Source organism: Periophthalmus magnuspinnatus, chromosome 5 (genome assembly GCF_009829125.3).
Source record: "Periophthalmus magnuspinnatus isolate fPerMag1 chromosome 5, fPerMag1.2.pri, whole genome shotgun sequence".
In the NCBI taxonomy this organism is placed as follows: domain Eukaryota; kingdom Metazoa; phylum Chordata; class Actinopteri; order Gobiiformes; family Gobiidae; genus Periophthalmus; species Periophthalmus magnuspinnatus.
Window position 1 is genome coordinate 14,336,303 of NC_047130.1, and position 23,694 is coordinate 14,359,996.

Here is a 23,694-nt window from a genome sequence, read left to right on the forward strand (position 1 = left end):
CAAAATCATGTGTCATGCTTTTTCTGTCCAAAAGGGGTCAGTAGAAAGACACAGATTTATTTGGTTTGAGTGACGGACTCAAATTTTATTTATATCTGCCCCTTTGTACTTGTGTGTGCTTTATAGTTATAATCTCTAATATCCATGGACCACTATGTTATAATCTGCAGTTTTTAAATCACAATATTCATCAAGTCCGCTAACTTCCACGTTAGAAAACTATGGTGCCCAATGGAAGCTGATGTCGCCATAAACGCCATCACAACATGCTGTCAGTGCCCTCTATGCATAGCTGCATATCACATAACATTTCTTGATGTCCGGCATCATTGTCAATTGACAATTATTGTCTAAAACATGTACATTATTGCCACGTCTTCAGTTTTGTGACAGAGTTGGATTCTTCATTGTGAAACACAGAAGACATCCTCTGAGCTCATGGAGAGACTCATTTTACACAGCAGTATACATTGCATAAACATGAACTTATTAAGCTGAAATCCAGTTTGTTTAAATCTAAAATGCTCTCTCTCTGATCTGAATGGTCACTACCTAAACCCCAGCACCTGCAGCCAATCATGAATCAGTGCTAGTGCAGCCTCTGCAGCTCAGTGAGTGAAATCTGGAGGTTCTTTCACATGAGGCCTGTCCATAAACTAAGAATGAGACACACTGTATGTGTCTCTGTCTGCAGGTTAAGGCTCTGGACACACAGGCTCAGATGAGATTGTAGTACATTTTACAGTAAGAGGCAAGATATTCACACTTAAAAATATAGTAATGTATGTAATAATATTGTGCATAGGTCACTGGCCTTAAAAGGGGATAACATTTCTGCAAAAATATCTGCTTTAAGATGACAGCATGATAACTACGTACCACCATGCACTTTGTCATTACATATGTGAGTCAAATGTCATAATGCATCACCTATGTGACAGTTGTACGTCCACATTCGGTGTCCATCATATCGAGCTTTACACTTCATCACGTTATTGGAATAATCAGACTCAGCCACTTCAAAGTTTGGGTTTATCACCACCTGAAAATCAGTACAAAGAAACAAGAAAAAAAAATAAATATATATATATATATATATATAAAACACAAAAGCAGAAGAATTCACATATGAGAGAGACTGAACTCTGAGCTTTAAACTCATCAAAGAATCCCATGCAGAACATGTTTGTAGAGGTCAAAACTACAGGGTTTGCAGCTTTTACACAAAATAAGACCCCATGGATAGGCACACGAGGAGGGCATCTGACACACACAGGGAGGGCATTTGACACACAAGGTTATTAGTTTGGCTTATTGGCATAGTTTTGGAGATGCAGGCAGAATATGCAAACTCCACACAGAAAGTTCAGCGGTTTGGGAGGCAGCAATAATAAACCAGGTCTAACACCAGGTCTAATACCAGGTCTACACCAGGTCCAAACCAGGTCTAAACCAAGTTTAAAACTAAGTCAAACCAGGTCCAAAACTAGGTCTAAACCAGGTCTAAACCAGGTGTAAACCAGGTCTAAACCAGGTCCAGACCAGGTCTAAAACCAGGTCTAAACCAAGCCTGAAACTCTAAATCAGACCTAATATCGTGTTTAAACCAGCCCAAAACCAGGACTAAAACCAGGTCTAAGCTAGGTCTAAACTAAATCTGAAACTAGGTCTAAACCAGGTCCAAACCAGGCCTAAACCATGTTTAAAAGTAGGTCTAAACCAGGACTAAAACCAGGTCCAAACCAGGTCTAAACCGGGTCTAAACCAGGTCTAAACCATGTCTAAACCAGGTTTAAACCAGGTCTAAACTAGGTTTAAACCAGGTCTAAACCAAGTCTAAAACTAGGTCTAAACCAGGACTGAAACCAGGTCTAAACCAGGTTTAAACCAGGTTTAAAGCAGATCTTAACCAGGTCAAAACCAGGTCTAAACCAGGCCTAAAACCAGGTTTAAACCAAGACTGAATCAGGGGTTGGACCAAGACTAAAGCAGCTCTTTGTGACTGAATCCTGGGCTGTACCTGGAACATGTAGTCTCCAGGTCGCAGGTCGGTGATGTCGATCCACTGACAGTCGATGTCATGGCGATACGTATCCCAACAGCCCACAGTGATGCCCTGCTGACCGAAGTTTGCACACTCGTATCTCTTCTGGATCCCTAAAGTGTAAATCACACACAAACCGCTATGTTTAACCAACCTCAATACACAGGGAGGGCATCTGACACACAGGGAGGGCATCTGGCACACAGGGAGGGCATCTGGCACACAGGGAGGGCATCTGACACACAGGGATACAGGGGGATGCACATGTTTAATAACAGTCTTGTGGATGTTAAAGGAGAGATTTGACATAGAGTCATGTTTTTAGATTGATATAAACTGTTAATTTCCATGTTTTAAGTTTTAACCTCCACAGTGAGACCAATCCTGATATTTGTGAATCACAAACTCCTGATGATCCCTCTGACCCGACTTCTACTGTTGTGATTGGCCCTGGGCCACCAGTGGTTCAAACCAATCACAGAGCAGCATTGAGATGTGGGCGGAGCCAAATGTGAAGCTTCCAAACAAATCAAAACAAACATGGCAGCACAGACAAACATACTTTATACACAGATGTTCAATTTGTGCCAAATGAGAGAAAGATGTTTGTGCTTTTCTCTCAGCTGGATTTGAATGTTTTTCTGTTCTGCTGTTGTGTTGCTTCAGCCAGGCAGTTTGGAGTAGCCATTTGAACCTCCTGATAGGTCCTGATCGCTCTCAGACCCGGTCCAGATATATAATGTATAACTCCATACACTTACATACATCACTCTGGACTGAGCCAGAACAAACAAAAGCTAGACTTTTTGTAGTACTAATAGTATAGTATTTGTACTAGTACCCTCTTCACAATATGTGTCCTCTAAACAGAACCTGGGCTTGGAGCAGTAGTAGTAGTAGTAGTGGTAGTATTTGTAGTACTTGTACCTTCTTCACAGTACGTGTCCTCTAAACAGAAGCTGGCCTTGTGTCCTTCGGCCACTTTGGTCCCGTTCAGACTCAGTAGATCGTAGTGAGTGAACACCTCCATACTGTGGTAGTGTCTGAAACATACATAACTTTACATTCAAAATAATCATGCCAGAGATCCAAAACCAAACGATCTGACCAACTGATCCAGGACTAAAATAGGACTATCGCAGGACTAAACCAGAACTATCCCAGCTTCATCCCAGGACTATTCCAGGTCTATCCCAGGTCTATCCCAGGATTATCCTAGGACTATCCCAGGTCTATATTTGTAGAGAATGTTGTGGTGCAGACAGACAGAGGAGCGTGTGTTTAAGTCTATCTTTAGTTTTTACAGTGAAACCAAAGACCACAGACACGGCTAATTTAGAGAATATTTATAACTCCAGGACAGGAGACAGGAAATACCAAGTCGGTCACGACCTCTGACCCTGACAGCTGACCCCCCAACTCTTCTGTTTACGTCAGAGACTATGCTCATAAAGTCTTCAGCTCAAACTAAAGACCCACAAACCTCCAGAGAGTTTAGACTGTACCAGGAGAACGGCCAATCAGAGCCCAGAGAAAAGATGGTCTGTACTCAGAGGGTCGCACAGGTGCCCTATGGGAGGATACACAGCAATTCTACATGGAAATGTACTATGACCTTACAGATGTACAGAGCTATGATCCTACAAGTGCACAGATCAGTGACCCTACAGGTGCACAGAGCAGTGATCCTACAACAGTGACCCTACAGGTGCTCAGAGCAGTGACCCTACAGGTGAACAGAGCAGTGACCCTACAGGTGCACAGAGCAGTGACCCTACAGGTGCACAGAGCAGTGACCCTACAGGTTGACAGAGCAGTGACCCTACAGGTGCACAGAGCAGTGACCCTACAACAGTGACCCTACAGGTGCACAGAGCAGTGACCCTACAGGTGCACAGAGCAGTGATCCTACAACAGTGACCCTACAGGTGCTCAGAGCAGTGACCCTACAGGTGAACAGAGCAGTGACCCTACAGGTGCACAGAGCAGTGACCCTACAGGTGCACAGAGCAGTGACCCTACAGGTGCTCAGAGCAGTGACCCTACAGGTTGACAGAGCAGTGACCCTACAGGTGCACAGAGCAGTGACCCTACAACAGTGACCCTACAGGTGCACAGAGCAGTGACCCTACAGGTGCACAGAGCAGTGACCCTATAGGTGCACAGAGCAGTGATCCCACAACAGTGACCCTACAGGTGCTCAGATCAGTGACCCTACAGGTGCTCAGAGCAGTGACCCTACAGGTAGACAGAGCAGTGACCCTACAGGTGCACAGAGCTGTGACCCTACAACAGTGACCCTACAGGTTGACAGAGCAGTGACCCTACAGGTGCACAGAGCAGTGACCCTACAACAGTGACCCTACAGGTGCACAGAGCAGTGACCCTATGGCAGTGACCCTACAGGTATACAGGGCTGGCCCAGTAACTTCACTTCTACATTTTTTATTTGTGTGGTTAATGGTTAATCAGACATTTTATTAAAAACTATTGAAAGGTTTACAGAAACCGGCCAAAGTCAAACTTAAAACAGTTAACTCTTTGTTTAAATGTGCTTTCAAAAGCCAGATCTATTTTAGTGTAATGAAAATGTGACTCCTCCTCCCCTCAGCTCATTTTGATGATATATGAAGGGGATGGGATCAACAAGATACCAAATGGACTCTTCAACTGTATTTTCATCTCTGACTTAAAATGATCTCTGGGCTCAACTTGTCAGTAATAGAGGACCAGATCTGACCCAGGATCCTGGTCCTCTGGTCTGATGCCTGTACCTGGGGAGTACCTGGGGAGTACCTTCCCTATCCAGCCAGAAGCTTTGAGAAATTTTTACTAAAACAAGTGGGTCTGGTTGAGTGGCATGACTGGATTAACCAATCGGAGGCACACATGCTCTGTTTATCAAACCAAACAGAATAGTTTAGGAGGAAAAAGGAAAAAAACAAAACCAGATGACTGAGAAACAGCAGATTTCTAAAGCACCTATTTATCTCAAGTAAAAGGAGTCATATGTTTCGTTCTGAATGACAGAGGTTTGGACAGATGTCCTCTGCATTTGAGAATCAGGTGATACAATGGTCCTACTACAGACACTTCTGGATTCACAGTTTTTGAAGGGACCGGTACTTAGACAAGGGAGCACACCTGACTGTACCTGGCGAACACCTGACTGTACCTGGGGAGTACCTGGGGAGCACCTCACTGTACCTGGAGAGTACCTAGCTGCTGTTACCTATGACACTCATGCCAGATCCAAGACTGGGGCCCGGCTCGTGGCCTGAAGTCAGACTGTCCATTGTTGTGGATCTGGGAGGAGAACCTCATGAGGCGGCGGTAGGAGGTGGGGTCAGCGGAGGAGGCGGAGCTAGAAAGACAGTTCTCCTCCTGAGCACAGGTGAGAGCGTACAGGGGGCGGTCCTCCAGGTACGTCGTCTGCTCCACCACAGGGGCGTTTAGGACCAAGTCTGGAGCAGCTAGAGATGGAGGAAGAGGAAAAGGAGAGAGAGAGAGGAGGGGAGGAAGAGAGAAAGGAGGGGAAGAGAGAGGAGAGAGGAGGAGAGGAGGAGAGAGAGGAGAGTGAAACACAGGAGACAGAGGAGAGAAGGAGAGAGAGGAGAAAGAGAGAGAGAGAGAGAGAGAGAGAGGAGGTGAAGAGAAGGAGGGGATGAAACATAAGAATATTAAGAATATTGTAGTGAAGACATTTCATAGTAGTAGTAGTACTTACTGTGAGTACAGGAGACCCCTGCGGCATAGCGCCCCCCTCCTCTCGGACAGTTCACGTGTTTGCCGTGATGTAAGCATTGGTCCAGGGTTAACTCCGCCCCAGAACACTTCACACCGCTCATCACTACGCCGTCCGTAGTACCATCGCCCTGCCAGTACCACGTCTCCTACAAGTACACACAGAGTACTGCATCACTACATCACTACTGCGTAAGAGTAACGCTGTTGCTAGTGGCGCCATCTCCTCACAGCAAAAAGGTCCCTGGTTTGACTCCCGAGCCTTTCTGTGTGGAGTTTGCATGCTCTCCCTGTGTCTGTGTGAAGTTTGCATGTTCTCTCTGTGTCTGTGTGGAGTTTGCATGTTCTCCCTGTGTCTGTGTGGAATTTGCTTGCTCTCCCTGTGTCTGGATGAAGTTTGCATATTCTCTGTGTCTGTGTGAAGTTTGCATGTTCTCTCTGTGTCTGTGTGGAGTTTGCATGTTCTCCTTATGTCTGTGTATCTGGGTACTCAATAGTTCCAATCCTCCAACTAAGATCATCCTGACCAAGACTAGCTCAAAATCTGGAGATGGGTTTAACCCAGAGAAAATGGAGGATGGATCAAAGGCAGGTTTAATCCAGAGACACTGAAGGCTGGGTTGTAGTAGTCGTCGTAGCAGCATTACTTCATATATGATCCTGTATTTCCCTGAGTGTGCAGTGGTGCCCTCACTCTCCTGACTCAGCCTCTATAAACCACAAGGCTCTAATGTTCCACCGTCTCCACTCTCCACAGACACTGCATTAAACCAGGACTAAACCAGGTCTAAACCAGGTCTAAACCAGGTCTAAACCAGGTCTAAACCAGGTCTAAACCAGGTCTAAACCAGGACTATAATGGGGAGGAGTGGGGGTATAAGAGGGAGGAGAGGGGTATAACTGGGATGAGAGGGGATTTAAGAGAGATGAGAGGGGGTATAAAGGGGAGGAGAGGGGGTTTAAGAGGGAGGAGAGGGGGTATAAAGGGGAGGAGAGGGGGTTTAAGAGGGAGGAGAGGGGGTTGAAGAGGGAGGAGAGGGGGTATAAAGGGGAGGAGAGGGGGTTTAAGAGGGAGGAGAGGGGGTATAAGGGGGAGAAGAGGGGGTATAAAGGAGGTGAGATAAACACACGGGGGGTTATTAATTGTCTGACTCATACATACCTTCCACTGTGATGTCACCTCCTTTATGAGTAAACAAAATGGCCACCTCTGAACTCATTGTTATAATAAAACTCTGAATCTAAATGAGCGAGTTATATTCAGCTAGAGATGTCACTAACTATTCTTTCTGTAAATTACTCAAAAATACTTTTGTTTACACCAGATGTCCTTCCTCTCACATCCAGCCTCATTACTGTTACTGTAGTGGGCATTGGAGAGAAGTGTCTTGCTCAGGGACACATCTACAGTACGTACTTTGAATACGATCACTCGATTTGTTCCTCTAATCTTCTTGTTGGCAGAGTGGTTAGCCCTTTGACACCACTACAGGACTGAAACGTGTGTGAGGCTGGGGATAAGGGGCGCTCTCTTTAAGTTGAACTACTTATCTCTTAAGGTCTATTTATTTGACCAAATGTAAGACAGATGTGTGTAGCTTTTCTGGTCTGGTCTGCCACCTCCTGTCACCATGGAGATAGGCAGGTTTAATGCCACCTGTTGTGGAAAAGCCAAGCAATTACATCTCCATGGAGACAGGCAGAAAACACCAAAAAAGTTCCAAAGTGCACCTGGGTTAGCTGTTTAAAGGCCCCATGTTACACTGCTCCATACACCTTCACTAGAATCATTTAGATGATTTCAGCCCTGGAATTGCCGATCTCTACTGAGTTTACTTCATGACATCACAAGGTGGAACAGAGCATTTTGACCATTGGAGATGTAGACAGACTCCAACTCCAGGTATGTTTTTGAGGAGGTAACAGCTTTATAACATGGCTTAAGCTCACAAAAGTCTATTTTTTTTTATCATATAGGACCTTTAAGCTGAGGAACTGGGACTCACTTAAAAAAACTGTATACGTACAAAAGTGTTCTGTATGTGATTTTCAATATGAAGTTTCTGATCTATGTAAAGACAACCTACCATGAAAATCTCATTTGACCAGAGGAATGAACGAGTTTGAGGAAGTTTGTGGAAGTTTGTGTTTTGTTCCCACACTTTTGATAAGAATTCCACATAAAGTTTTTATAAATGAGAACCCAGGATTTTACAGACCTGCCCTGACGTCAGAGAGAGGACAGTGCAGAACAGGTCACACAGACATCAGAGAGAGAGGCGAGGGGGGATAGAGCAGGTCACACACAGAGCACCATTGGTCACAGTAAAATCTCCAGAAACCCAATAACTGCTCTGCTCCTGCTGAGATAGTATAAACATGGCCGACTCTGCTCCTGCTCTAGACCAGGGGTTGTGGAGTCTCTAAAGCCTGAGCTAAACCAGAATAGAACCAGGACTGAACCGGCTGTCCTGTTTTCGCCTTTTGTTTGATAAGGTTAGTTTGGGGGACGGTTTGGGTTTTAGGTTAGTGATCTCGGCACTGGCTTCTACAGCCCTGTATGGGGTTGGCCCAATGCCGCGTCCTTTTGTTCTGTTTGGCCGGCTCATAAGTTTCACCTTTCTGTTGTTACTTTGTTTTGGGCATGGGACGGGGTTTTGGGCATTTTAAAGTAAATTAAAATTAACTTAAAATAAGATGTTTAACTTATCGTAACCCGTTTGACTCCTATGTCGTCTTTAATATGTTTGATCCACCCGGGTCGTAACAAAATGACTAACAGGTTCATACGGGTGAGTGACAGGTGAGTGACAGGTGAGTGACAGGTGTAGGTGTGTTTTACCTGGAAGGCGTGTGAGGCGAAGCCGAGTCCCAGCTGTCTGCAGACCACCATGGCTTCCATGGTCCCCCAGCCCTCAGAGCAGACAGAGCCCCAGTGCAGAGAGCCATTCCTCTGGGTCAGGACCTCCACACGGCCCTCTAAAGGGTTACGACCTCCACTCAGACGCAGCTACAAGAGAGAGGGAAATATTACTAACTACTATTACTACTACTACTGCTACTGCTACTACTACTACCGCTAGTACTATTGCTCCAGAACCTCCACACAGATGGTCTTATACTAATACTAATACTAATACTATTCAGTAGAGTGCAGTGACTTTTATGAGCAGGCAAGAAGTCTTCAGATGAACATCAATATATAGCCACTTTTTATACAATCTACATTGTAAATGAGTATCTTTATTTTTACTGACATTTTTACTGACATTAAACTGGCATATTTATACATATATACTGAGCCATTTGCAGTCACATTAGAGAAGCCTCGACCTATAGATTATTCACATTTGTCCTGCTCCTACACCTCGTTAATGAACTGAGCTTTCAGTACTATTGTGATCCATGTAATTCATTAAGCGTAATAATAAAGATATGAATGACATATGACAGCTCTACACATGCCTCTGTGGCACAGGCCAACACAAGGTAATGAGATGTTTGGAACCGTAGCTGCTGCAGGGTGCTCAGTGTCTAGTAGGGTGTACTAAAGGACACTGTGACTTCAACCATGCAAACAGGCCGAAGTGAAGGGAAAACGGGATTATTTGGATATAATTCAAAACGATTTAATTATACTTTGAAAAGCAATAATTTTCAAGTTTATTGGACGAGCACTGCTACCTTGGTTACAATTACAATAGCAGACAACCATAGCTACAAGAATAGAGAGAGGAACTCTTAATACTGATACTACTATCATAACTACTGACTTCTATTGAAGAAGCGTGGCCCCTCTCTCTGTAACTGCTGCTGTCAGACTCATCATTCTGACCTTAAAATGTTGGTTTTAACCTGCTCTACATGATACTGGGACTTTTATTTCACAATTTTATCCCTAACATAAATATGAGCATTGCTCCTAGCTAGTATTAGCGACAGATTTGATTGACAGCGTTCTATGCGCCCGTTCCCTGCTAATAGACCAGCAGTGCGAGTGGGAAGGGGTGTTACCTTCAACAACCTCGCTCCTAATTGGCTTTTTGGTTGCTATGATACTCGCGGTCGGATTTCCAAATATGGAACTGGGTTCCAGAATAGCTGCTGTAACTGCTAACCTCAATGAGCTTCATTTGAACCTTAGTCCACTTCTTTGAATAGTCCATGGACTCACCCGTTTATTAAAGCCCATCTCAGGTATGTTGCACCTCACGCCAGCGTCCTCCTCATGGCTGCAGCCGGTGGACTCTCGATTGAAGCGACATTCGGTCAGAGACTTTTCAAACCCGGAGCACAGGACCTCATTCATGTGGACCGGACCCATCCCTGAAGCAGAGATAATAGCAGGGTTAAACCAGGACTAATCCAAGACTAAGTCAGAACTGAAACAGGACTGAACCAGGACTAAACCAGGACTGAACCAGGAGTACATCAGGTTTAAACCAGGTCTAAACCAGGTTTAAACCAGGACTAAACCAGGACTAAGTTAGGACTTAAACAGATCTTAAACAGGACCAAACGGAGATTGAACCAGGGATAAACCAGGACTAAATGAAGACTAAACCAGGAATGAACCAGGACTAAACCAGATCCAAACCAGGGCTAAACCAGGAGTAGACCAAGACTAAACCAGGACTAAACCAGGACTAAACCAGGACTAAACCAGGACTAGACCAGAACTAAACCAGGATTAAACCAGGAGTAAATCAGGTTTAAACCAGCTCTAAACCAGGTTTAAAATAAGATCTAAACCAGGTTTAAACCAGGACTAAACCAGGTCTAGACCAGGTTTAAACCAGGACTAATCCAGGACTAAACCAGGACTAAACCTGGACTAAAGCAGGACTAGACCAGGACTAAACCAGGTTTAAACCAGGACTAAACCAGAGCTAAAACAGTACAGTCCTTTTACATCAATTTGAAATCTTGTTATTTTGGAAAAAGTGAGTTTGTAAAATGATGGTGACAAAAGGTAGTAAAATCTGTGTCCAAGGTGAAGCAGGCTCAGAGGGAATTTAAAATGTCTGCTCTGGTCTGGTTTGGTCTGATCTCGTTTGATTTGGTTAAGCTGGTTTGGTCTGGTTTGGCATGGTCTGGTTTAGTCTGGTCCTACAAGAATGAGTACGACCAGATGCAGACCAAAACTTTACGAAAAAAATAGTAACATGTCATAAGGGAGGAAGCATGTGTTTTAACAAGTAGTTTTCAGGCCTAAACAGGACTAAACCAGGACTGAACCAGGTCCAAACAAGGACCAAACAAGGACTAAAACAGGACTAAATCAGGACTGAACAAGGTCTAAACCAGGAATAAACCTGGACGAAACTAGGACTGAACCAGTCCAAACTAAGACTGAACGAGGTCTAAACCAGTTCCAAACCAGGACTAAACTAGGACTAAACTAGGTGTGAACCAGAACTGAACCAGGATTAAAAACAGGACTAAACCAGGACTAAACAAGAACGTAATCAGGACTAAACTAAGACAGAACCAGGTCCAAACCAGGACTAATTTAAGACTAAACCAGAACTGAACCAGGACTGAACCAGGTCTGAACCAGGAAGATATGTTTTGGTGCTGGACTTTTGCATCTCTGGTCCAGATCTGAATTCCTCTGAACTCATAAACACATTTCACGCTCCTCTAAAGGCTCCAAGATCTGCCACAGCCAAGAACTACCGGTATAGACTTGGTTTAGTCCTGATTTAGACCTTGTTTAATCCTGGTTTAGACCTGGTGTAATGCTGGTTTAGTCCTGGTTCAGTCCTGGTTTAGTCCTGATTCAGTCCTGGTTCAGTCCTGGTTTAGTCCTGATTTAGTCCTAGTTTAGTCCTGGTTTAGACCTGGTTTAGACTTGGTTTGGTTCTCATTTAGTCCGTGTTTCAGTCCAGGTCTGAACATCTGAATCTGATCAAACTTGAGAGTTTTAAATTTCACAGAATGAGAACATTTAAATCCTCCTCAGGATGTTTCCCTAGACTCTGCTGACTCCAGGTCTAGACCAGGACTAAGACTGGGGCAGGACCAGGTCTAGACCCAGACTGGAACCAGGGAAGGACCAGGTCTAAGCCAGGACTTAGATCCAAACAGGACCACTTATACACCAGGACCTAGACTCAAACAGGACCAGTTCTAAACCAAGACTTAGACCCAAACAGGACCAAGTGTGGACCAGGACTTAGACCCAAACAGGACCAGGTGTGGACCAAGACTTAGACCCAAACAGGACCAGGTCTGGATGAGGACTTAGACCCAAACTTAGAACCAAACAAGACCAGAATTAGTCCAGGACGTACTTTAGAACAGTATTTAAACTAGACCAGCACAGAGCCAGGTCTGGACCTGTTCTTGGGGTTAGACCAGGTCAGGAGGAGGAGCTGTAGTTTCTCATGTTCTCAGCTGGTCTGGGTGAAGCCTGTTTTTGTCCTAAATCTAAAACATCTTTAGAGTTTTAAAAGAAGAAACACATACCCTCTCCTCCTCCTCCACTCCTCTGCTCTCCTCTTTCCTTCTCCTCTCTTCCACTCCTTCTCCTCTCTCCTCTCCACCTCCTCTCCTCTGCTCTCCTCCTTTCTTCTCCTCTTTTCCCCTCCCCCTCCTCTCTCCTCTTTACCTCCTCTGCTCTCGTCTCTCTCTCCTCTCTTCCACTCCTCCTCTCTTCTCTTCACCTCCTCTCCTCTGCTCTCGTCTCTCTCTCTCTCTCTCTCTCTCTCCTCTCTTCCACTGCTCTTCTCTCTCCTCCTCACCTCCTCTTTCTCCTCTCCTCCACTCCTCTCTCCTCCTTCTCCTCCTCTTCTCTCTGTTCACCTGTATGTGGGTGAGTATTTCTCACATCTTGTATACATCACATCATGGGGACCTGCCTTCCTTATGGGGATAAAAATCGTGTGTGTTTTATGTGTATGTGTGTGTGCAGGTATGTGCGTGTATGTGTGTGCGTGTTCGTGTGTGTTTGTGTGTGTGCATGTGCACATGTGTGTGAGCGTGTGAGCGTTCATGTGTGTGTGTGAGTGTGGAGCGAGAGAGATCTGTTTTCACTTTGAGACTTCATCTGCTGAGATTTGTCAGATGAGAATCTAAAAATCTGAAGTGAAAAGTGTTCACAGAGAAGCGTTTTTTTGCTGCATGATTCCATAAATCATTCTTCATATATTTCATGTCTTCTCTGTATATAAAATGTAAAAAGTTGTAATAATGAAGGAAAAAAATACAATGAATGATAATGTGTGTCCAGTCCCTCCAGACTCCTCCCCGCAGCCGCTCCCTCCTGGGTCAGTACCTGGCCCATGTGTGCTCCTGTCAGGGCCTCCACCCTCTCCTCTCCCTGCAAGCACTCCTCCCCTCTCCCCTCCCTGCAGGTGCTCTTCCCTCCCTGCACTCCTCCCCGTAGGCACTCCCTCTCCTCTCTCCCTGCAGCTGTTCCTTACCCTGTCCCATCCGTGCTCCTGTCAGAGCCTCCTTGGCGCTCCCGAAGCCCAGCTCTCTGCACACTACGGTGGCGGCTCGGAGGTCCCACTGATCATCGCACACGGTCCCCCACTCGCCATTCTTCAGCACCTCCACGCGCCCCTCACCAATCATGGCCCCGCCCCTCAGACGGACCAGAGGCTGCTGCAGAGAAAGACAGATAGAAACAGGTCTAAAGCAGGACTGAAATGGGACTGAACCATGTCTAAACCAGCTCTGACCAGGACTAAACCAGGTCTGAACCAGGTCTATTTCCCATGTGTGTATCAGTCCATGTGACAGATGATGTTTATCGGTTTTGAGCTTTTCCAGATGATGAAGTTGACCCGCCTCCCCTTTCCTCTCTCTCCTCCTCATCTCACAGACCTGTGCTGTCCTTCAGTCTCGTATCACTCTGTTTGTCTCCTCCTCTCTTCTCTGTCCTCCTCCTCTCTTCTCTCATGTATTCTCTCCTTCAGTCTCCTGGCTCTCTGTGTGTCACCTCCACACGGTTGCATTTGGTTCATAATAATATTACTAAAGCGCTGATCATGTCCATGTTTTTTATGTAGTTTATTTGACAGGGACAATCTACATTAATTAACATTTCTGTAAATGCACCAGAATTAGTCAGATTATTTTTCAGCTATTTTTCATCTGTAGTCCCTGGACCGATGGTAATTGATCATCCTGTGTCCTGTGATCCATCATGTGTTCATATCCATGTTCATGTCCGTGTTCATTGTGCGTGCTCTTGTCCGTGTTCATATCCATGATCATGTGTTCATGTCTATGTCCATGTTCATGTGTTCATGTGTTTATGTCCGTGTTTGTCCGTGTTCATGTGTCCATGTCCGTGTTTGTCCGTGTTCATGTGTTCATGTCCGTGTTTGTCCGTGTTCATGTGTTCATGTCCACGTTTGTCTGTGTTCTTTACATGAAACATGTTTTTACATGAGACACATGTCGAGACGTCGTAAACTTTAAGAGTTGGAAAAATCCTGTCACTGCTCCACAGATAATCACCACAGAAAGATTTGGAATGCTCTCCAGACTTTTCCCCTCGGCTCACTGCAGCTTCAACCACAAGAACATGATGGAGTAACCCCTTTGTGTGAACTACAAACGTATAAACCCATTACAAACAGGGCTCAGTGTGATCAGGCCCGTCCACCGAAACACAACACAGAGGACTGAATATCAAACCCTGATATGACCAGACTGTCACAGTCATGTGACTGTGAGGACTGTGGAGTATTCAGTGATGGGAAGAATACTTTAAAAATGTATTTTGTTACAGAATACTGAATACCCAAATTAAAATGTATTTTGTAATGTACCCTGATACATGGTCCAATCAGAGTCCTGTGTTCTGAATAAACATTTAAATAGGTGATAAATGATGCCCAAGCCCTCATTCCTGTTCAAAGATCTGTGCCTCACTATCTGCAAACAAATGTTCTCATCCCAATCTCTGTAGTGCATGTTCCTGTATATTGATACTTTCATCAGCATTACTTGGGGGTGTGATGCTAACTAGGGCACTGCTCTGTCTGAAGCTCTGTTACTCAAGTTAGACTATAATCTGAGCTTTGTTTTAACACAATGTACAATAGTTTATAATGTGCAATGGGCAATATGCAATATATTATTCATTCATTAATTATTTATTAATATTTTACTTACGGACAATATGCAATATACTAATGAATTTTATCTTTGAGGGCACATGCAATATATTGTAGAATAGCACTATATAAGCCGGGATATTTAGCAATTTCACCTTGCACCTTATCTAAGTCTGTGATCTTTATGTCTGTTTGTTTTATTGTATTGTCTCTCTGGTGTATTGTTTTTACTGTGTGCATTTGTTTTATGATTACATCAGCCTGTCTAGGGACAGCAGATGGAAATTAGCCTTGGGCTACAATCTGTCAACATATTTACATATCTTGTATATGTTCATTAATGTGTTTTGTCCCTATTTAAAAAAATAAAAAATAAAATAAAAATCTGACTATAAAGAACTCTCAAATAACATTAAGCTAGCTAGCATTAGCCAACAGTTTTTCAGTTTCCTTTTTGTTGAAAATCAAACTCCTAAACAGGACCATACTGATAACAGACTCTTGATAATGTGCAGTTTAAATACATTTTCTGTTTTTTTGTTCGTTTTCAGAATCTTAAAATGTTTTTGGCAGTGTTTGCTAATGTGTGCATTGTGTCTCCATGGTAACTGAAGAACATTCTGCCATAGACATACATGTAGAACACTCCCAGAGTAATGTCACTGCAGAGTTTCAATTTTTACCTCCATCCTGTAGGCCTTCCTGAAGCCGGCGCTCACACTGGGGGCAAAGGCTCGTCCCGGTGCACAGCTGACGACCACAGGCCACCCCCCGGAGCAGGTCTGGTTCCCCCTCAGAGGAACGTCCCGGCCCAGTTTACACTCAGACAGACCGGCCTCATTCCCCGAGCAGTTCACCGAATGAGTCCAGAAGTTTTTCTTGCGGCGGGACGCCAACAACCTGCAGAGAGAGGGGAGAGACAAGATAAGAACAATATAATAACCTGTAAAGAAGAGGAGAAAGAAAGATAAGAATGACAGAGTAACTTGAAAAGAGAGAGAGAGAGAGAGAGAGAGTATAAGAACAATAAAATAACCTGAAAAGAAGAGACGGAGAGAGAGAGGATAAGAATGATAGAATCACATCGGAAAAGAGGGAAGGTCAAAACTAAAGGACTGAAAAGGTGAGAAGATAAGAACAATAGAATAGCCTGAAAAGAGGAAGAGAAAAGGAGTAAGGGAGAAGAGAGAGAGAGAGAGGAGGTAAGAGAACTAAGAGAACTAAAGGACAACCTGAAAAGGGGAGGAGAGAGAGGGGATAAGAATGATAGAATAACCTGAAAAGACGAGAGAGAAGGTTAAAACTAAAGAACTGAAAAGGAGGGAGGATAAGAAAGATAGAATAATAACCTGAAAATAGGAAGAGAAAAGGAGTGAAGGAGGGAGGGAGAGAGAGAGAGCGAGGAGGTAAGAGAACTAAAGGACAACCTGAAAAGTAGAGAGAGAGAGGATGAGGTCAAATCTTAAGGACAAACTGCAGAGAAGAAAGGGTCAAAACAAAAGAGACACAGGAAGTTGCCAGATCAAGCAGTAGTATTTGAAGTAGTAGTATTTGCAGTAGTAGTATTTGCAGTAGTAGTATTTGCAGTACTAGTAGTACTCACTTGTATGATTTTGGGTTATAGCGTTTCTCTGTAGGAAAGCCATACATGCCGCAGATGACACGGCTGTTTCTCATAGTCCAGTCCATGTCACAGATCTGCCTCCATTTCCCAGCATCCTTCACTTCCAGGAAACCTTCGGTGATGGGGATCCTTTTCCTGTGAGAGTATGTGGCCCTGATCCGCACATCCTCCACCTGCACGTTTACTCCCTGAATACAAGAAAGACAACAACATGTAAACAAACAAGAAGTCAGCTAAACAAAAAAAGCAAAAGTTCTCAAAACTATCACATATCTCTGTCAATGTTGCAGTATAAGGCCTGGCTAGACTGTGGGTTCATCATGTAAGCGGAACAAGAGCAAAATTTTCATGTAAAATAATAAAACATAATAAAACAGTCAGAAAAGTCACTGACTATAATGTTTAAATGGACAATTAAATGCAGAATTAAACAGTTGTTTTTTAATGCACCACATGGACACAGCCACTGAGAATTATTCAGTTTATTTTACAGCTATTACTTTAAAGGAAGAATGTATTACCTTAAATTTTATTTAAAAAATTGTTTTCCAGATCAGTTCACACAGGTTTGGTAGAATGATAATTTGGTACAACATGAGTTTGGTAGAACATGAGTTTGGTAGAACATGAGTTTGGTGACCTCTCCTCTCTCTCGCTTTCACAATGTCCTCTCTTTCTTTTTTACAGTGCCTTCTCTTCTTTCTCTCTTTCACCCCTCTTACCCCCCCTTTTTCTCTCTCTCTCTTTTGGAGCAGGATCCAAACAGAAGTCATTTGTTTGAGATTAAAGCTGATTATTTTCAAGTACTTTTTGTTTTCTGTCTGCTCCTCCGCTCTCTCTATTCATCATCCCAACACCACCCTCCCTTTCGGTTTTGCTCTCCCCCCTCCTTCTCTCCCACTCTCTCTCCGCCTTCCCCCTAAAACCTCTCTTGTCTCTTTCTTTTTGGGGTTTATCCAGCAATGGTTTCCTCAGACACCCCCTCTTTTTCCTTTGCTTTCAGTCTTTCTCTCCTCTCTTTCTCTCCCTGGTTCCCTCTTTAGCCCCGTCTCTTCCCTCTCCTCTCTGTATTTTTCTCCTCCCTCTCCCTGGTTCCCCCTCTTTTACACCATCTGCCCCCCCATTCTCTCTCTCTCTCTCTCTCTCTCTCTCTGTCCCTCCCCCTGGTTCTCCCTCTTTCTCTCTCTTTTTGCGGTTGGTCCAGAGGTGGTTTCCTGAGTCGCGTCACTCTAAAAGAATGTGTGTGATCAGGAGGAAACTCTGCGCTCTTCATCATCATCCTCTTCATCAACATCTTCATCATAAGCACAGTCCAATACAGACTCTGTCTTATGGCCCTTTTGGAGAAAGAGGCGCCTGATTGATCTGTTATTAATGTCTATATCTTGATTTAGAAAAAATAGTGACATAAAAACCCCAGGATCAGGTAGAGTGGATTAAAACCAACATTTTAAAAATCTCCACACTATTGCAAAGAAATTGTACACACGACAAATATTGAGCCCCAAAATATATAGTTCCAGCTTTCCTATACTGAACAATTAGTCAATAACAGTGATTATTGTGACAGACCTAGGTGTTCTCCACAGCTGTGTACTCTCCACAGCTGTGTACTCCTCACAAAGAGAGAGACATGAGCAGGACTTTTCCATGTGACAGAGGAACATAACATCAGGGAGCATCCAAAACTTTGGTGTCTGTCTACTGCAGAATCATGATCAGGAGAAGGGAAAAAACAATTCTGTCAACCCAACAAAGGTTTTAGAGTGAAGATGTTTGGCATACAGGAACAGGCAGAAGCAGACAGGAGCAGACAGGAACAATCAAAAGAAGGCAGGAGCAGAGACAGGGGTGTGATGTGGTCAGGGGGTCAGAGACGGTCAGGAGACTGGACTGAGTCACTAGAAAAACAACCACCTGAGCACGTGTATGAAGACAAAGACTGTACACATGAGACTAACTCAGGTCTAGACAGGGACTAAACCAGGACTGAACCAGGAATGAACCAGGAATGAACCAGGAATGAACCAGGAATGAACCAGGACTCAAGATTGCTGCTGTTGTTGTTGCTGCTGCTGTTGTTGCTGTTGTTGTTGATGTTATTGTTGTTGTTTTTATGGCTACTGCTGTTGTTGCTGCTATCGTTGTTGTCGTTTCTGTTATTGTTTCAATTGTTGTTATTGCTATTGTTGCCGTTGTTGAAGCTGTTGTTGTTAATGCTCTTGCTTTTGTTACTGCTGTTGTTTCTGTGGTTGTTGCTGTTATTGTTGTTATTGTTTCTGTTGTTGTTGTGATTGTTGCTGTTGTTGTGTTGTTGCTACTGTTGTTGTTGCTGTAGCTGTTTATGGCTGCTGCTGCTGTTGTTCTTACTGTTGTTGTTATAGCTGTTGTTGTTGCTGTTTTTATGGCTGCTACTGTTGTCGCTGCTGCTGTTGTTGTTATTGTTGTAGCTACTGTTGTTGTTACCACTGCTGTTGTTGTTGTATCTGTTATTGTTTCAGTTGTTGCTACTGCTGTTGTTGTTGTTGAAGCTGTTGTTGTTGTTGTTCATTTGTTGTTTCTGTTGTAGTTATTGTAGCTGTTGTTGTTGCTATTGTCGCTGTTGTTGTTAATGCTGTTACTTTTGTTCCTGTTTTGTTGTTGTTGTTGTTCCTGTTTTTTGCTATTGCTGTTGTTGTTGTTACTGTTGTTGCTGTTTGGCGCATATCCTGCTTAGGTCTTGGTGAGTTCGGTCAGTCTGGGTTTACAGTCAGAACATTCCAGTCGTTGGTCACGTTTCCTCAGACTGAGTCCTGATTCATGCTTTTCTGCGGTGGATTTCCAAACTCTCTACATCTGAATGAAATGCCTGTTTACGACTAACGGGAAATATTTGGTCTGAGCGCATGTATATATGGGAGAGGAGGGGGACGCTCAGTCTGGTGGTGGGGTGGGGGGGCATGTGTTCTCTGTGTGAGTGTGTTTGAGTGCAGGGGATGAGGTGAGGGGAAAGTGGGTGAGACGGGTCAGGAAGGTGTGGGCATGTGTTCTCTGTGTGAGTATGTTTGAGTTCAGGGGGTGAGGCGGGTGAGGAGGAGGGGGATGAAACAGGGGTAGATAAGGATGGGGTAGATGTGCATGTGCATGGTGTGTGCAAGGGTGAGAAGGTGAGGAAGTGGGTGAGGCAGGTGACGAGGAAGGGGGTGACTAGGCATGTGTTCTCTGTGTCAACTTATTTGAGTCCAAGGGGTGAGATAGGTGAAACAGGTGAGGAGGGGGCTCATGTTTGAGTGCAGGGGTGAGACAGGTGAGGCGTAGGAAAGTGTGTGGGTGTGCGAGGTGGCAGAGGTGACCTGAGGATTAAGTGAGACAGGTGAGGAGGAGATGGGTGAGAAAGGTGTAGGGGGTGGGAAGTGATGTGGGGTCATAGATGAGTGAAGTGTTCAGTCAGTAATTCCAGCTTAGCACATGGTGTGGAGGAGAGGGTGAGGATGGGGTGAGGAGGAGAGGGGGTGTCATAGATGAGTGGAGCTTTCATGAGTAATAATTCCACACTGGAGAAGTTAGTTCACATTTGAAAGAGAGACAGAGACGAAGGAGGTGTGCACGTGGTCTGTGTATGTGTGTGCAGGTGCTCGGTGAGGGCGGGGTGAGGGGGTGAGGATGAGGTGGTGAGGGGTGATGTCATAGATGAGTGGAGTATTCATGAGTAGTTATTCCAGTATGTTTGGATAGTCCTGAGGATGTGACTCTAAACAGCTGAAAAGTACTTCAAATATCAGATCAAACTGTATGCAGATGTGGGATAAAATAATATTAAACTTTGACTTTTCTGGAGGGTGTGAAGCTAACTGGAGGAACTGCTCTGTCTGAATCTCTGTTACTCAAGTTACGCTTTAATCTGAGCTTTGTTTTAGCACACACTGAGCATAAAGAACTGACTTAGCTGAACTACAACAGATGAACTGTGTGCTGTTAAATGAGTCCCTCTCAAATAACAATACAGACACAAGCTAGCTAGCATTAGCAAACTTTTTCAGTTACAGATCACGCTCACCTTTTTGTTGAAAATCTAACTTCTACTTTAATATTTTATTATTGAGTTTTCAGCTGATAAAAAAATGTTTTGCAATGTTTGCTAGTGTGTGCATTGTGTCGCTATGGTAACTGCTGAACATTCCACCATAGACGTACATAAACCATAAACGTTCCACCCCCCCAGTGTGATGTCGCTGCTAAGTACCAATACATAAATCTTACTTAGAAGTCGAGTGATCAAATATAGATAAAAGATGTTTCAGACCTAAAGCCTCATTGGACAGTTTTTATGAATAGGGTGAAGAGTGGGGAGGGGCATTCGGAAAACCCACAACCCTGAGAGGCACAGTGGTAACCCCAGAGTTGCAGTAATAGTAGTGCATTCAGTATGTTTATCCGATTTCAATATTCAAACTTAAGTAGGCAAACTTAAGTCCAATTACTTTCACTGTAGTGTGTCCTTGAGCAAGACACTCCACCCTTATTCTCCTCTCTCTCTTCTCCCCTTCTTCCATCACCTCCTCCGTCTTTCACTCTTCTTTCCCCTCCCCCTCTTCCTCTCTCTCTTCCTCCTCCTCCCTATTTGGGGTTTACTGGGGATTTCTCAGATCATGTTGAGAGTAATGTCTTTACCATGGGCTCCCTGCTCCAGTGTGTGTGTATGTATGTGTGTCTGTGCACGTGAGCCTGTGCATGTGAGTGTCCACGTACCACTTCTGCACTATCAGGCTGTGTGCACGTGAATCTGGGAATGTCTAAACCTGTGTGTGTGTGTGTGTGTGTGTGTGAGTGCGCACGTGTGTCTGCAGCAGCACTTATAAGGCTGACTGGTGTGTGAGTGTGTGAGTGTGTGCATATGAGCATGCACGTGTGTCTGCAGCAGCACTTATCAGGGTGACTGGACTTTTCCTCTGAAACAGGAAGCCCTCAGCGTGTGGAGTTACGCTGATGTCATAGAACTACCCACACACAGGCTGCCTGTGTGTCCTTGGGCAAGACGCTCCCCCTGTGCCTCCACTGTCTGTGTGTGTGTGGATGAGCTGTGGAGATGAGTAAAAGGACAAACAAACTGAACCAAACCAGATGTGATGGAACAGATGTGTAAAAGAATGGCAGAACACAGGGCTAGACGGAGGAGTGGAAGAGAGAGAGAGAGACAGAGTTCACGTGAGGTGGACAAGTGAGGAGAGGTCATAGTTCAGTTACGCATATACAAAAACATAAAAATCTAACCCCAAAAACACAACTCAAATGCACATGGACGTCTAATGGAGGAACGACAACACCTGTGACCTCTGACCTTAGCGCACTTCTTATAGGAGCCCAGAGGATCACAACACTGCAAATCCATCACTTCCTCCACAAATAACAAAATCTCCTGTTTTATTCTGCATAAAAACTGCTAATCCTCTAGTTTAGATCAAGTCCCTGTGTGTCAGATGCCCTCCCTGTGTCTCCATGGGGTCTTATTCTGCATAAAAGCTGCTAACTCTGTAGTTTAAACATGTTCTGAAATTTCCCCGTGTGTCAGATGCCCTCCCTGTGTGTATTAGTTTGTCAGTTTATATTTCAGTCTTTTTGTCATTTTATCTTGACATGGACAGAGTCACATTATTAAAACAGAATTCTCAAATCTAATCACAATGTTTGTCAGAAAAATCTGAATTTGATATTTTTCTTCAAATTGCGCAGTCTGTCCATCACAAACATAAGTCTATGGTCTTTTCCTGAACTCCATTTGGTCCCTGAGCTCCTCCGATACGCAGAGCTCCAACTCCCAAGACTCCAGAACATGTTTGGAAATCTGAGGAATAGCACAGAATATACACAAGGGTGACGAAAGAGTGGGGGAGAAAGAGAGGGGTAGAAAGAGAGAAAGGGAGGGAGAAAGAGAGGAGGAAGAGAAGTGTGGAAAGACAAGAGGAATGTCCAGATGTGATGTAACAGTTTTAAATGTTTTGATAGTTGTAGAGTTGTTCGGGGGAGGAGTTCCAGACTTTCAGTTTTGTGTCCAGTTAGAGGCTGGAGCAGTAAAGTGACCCAGACCTGCAGCTCGTGTGCACAGCCCCACAGTGAACACCCCGTTTCATTCAGTTTTACCATAGACTTTATGAGAAAAAAAAAAAAAAGTTTGAAAGCTCAGGGCTGATCAGCTCTGTGGTGTGGATCAGGGTCCATTGTGCAGAAAGAGAGAAGAAAGAGAGAAAGAGAAATGACTGAACAAGGAGAAAAGGAAGAGAGAGATGCAAGTGTGCAAAGAGAGAGAGAGAGGACTGAACCAGAGAGAGAAGGAAGAGAAAGAGGCCAGGGTCCAGTGTGCAGGGAGAGAGAGGACTGAACGAGAGAGCAAAAGAGAGAGACCAACGTCCAGTGTGCAGAGAGAGGAGAGAGAGGACTGAACAAGAGAGAGAAGGAAAGGAGAGCGAGATCAGAGTGTGAAAAGGAAGAGAAAGAGACCAGGGTCCAGTGTGTACAAAAAGAGAGAAAGGACTGAATGAGAAAGAGAAGAAAGAGAGAGACCAGGGTACAATGTGCAGAGAGAGAGAGGAGGGACTGAACATGAGAGAGAAGGAAGAGAGAGAGGGAGACCAGGGCCCAGTGTGCAGAGAGAGAGAAAGAGAGTAGAGAGAATAGACAGATGCTTTGGTGAAGGGCAGAAGTAGATGTGATGGATGGAGGAACCTTTCGAAGAACAAACATATTGCATAACATCTGCAGAAACAGAGAGAGAGAGGAGAGATGGAGAGAGAGGTGGAAGGAAAGAGCGGGAGAGAGAGGGAGGAAGAGGAGGAGAGAGGGAGAATGAAGGAGAGAGAGAGAGCGGGGCAGAAGGAGAGTGGAGGTAAAAAGAGGAGACAGGGAAAGAGAGAGAGGAAAGAAGAGGGAGAGAAAGTTGTTTGTAAAGGAGACCTCTGTTGTAATGATCAGAGACTGAATAAACAGCACATACCAGAGGAGCTCCAGAACACGCAATACTGCAAAAGTACTACCACTGCTACAACTATTATAACTGCTACAGTACAGTATTAATACTACAGTAATATCTGCTACTGCAAACATACCGACACTACTATCACTAGACAAAAGTATGAAAAATCAGATACTAATCGATACTAAAACTACTATGAAAACTAGATACTCATTGTTTGCCAGTATCTATACTAAAAAAGTCCCACTGACAGGACAGAAAT

General features: G+C 44.3%; 1 protein-coding gene across 1 annotated transcript in view; it reads right to left on the minus strand.

Moving 5' to 3' along the window:
• loxl2a (lysyl oxidase-like 2a) overlaps positions 1-23,694 on the minus strand; it is a 43,703-nt gene that overhangs the window by 2,399 nt on the left and 17,610 nt on the right. The window contains exons 4-13 of the mRNA XM_033966484.2: positions 16,466-16,674; positions 15,546-15,762; positions 13,216-13,399; positions 9,963-10,114; positions 8,631-8,798; positions 5,772-5,937; positions 5,277-5,517; positions 2,972-3,087; positions 2,021-2,157; positions 931-1,042 (exon numbers count right to left, since the gene is read on the minus strand). Coding sequence (XP_033822375.2) covers positions 931-1,042; positions 2,021-2,157; positions 2,972-3,087; positions 5,277-5,517; positions 5,772-5,937; positions 8,631-8,798; positions 9,963-10,114; positions 13,216-13,399; positions 15,546-15,762; positions 16,466-16,674 — 1,702 coding nt within the window. The remainder of the gene's footprint in view (positions 1-930; positions 1,043-2,020; positions 2,158-2,971; positions 3,088-5,276; positions 5,518-5,771; positions 5,938-8,630; positions 8,799-9,962; positions 10,115-13,215; positions 13,400-15,545; positions 15,763-16,465; positions 16,675-23,694) is intronic.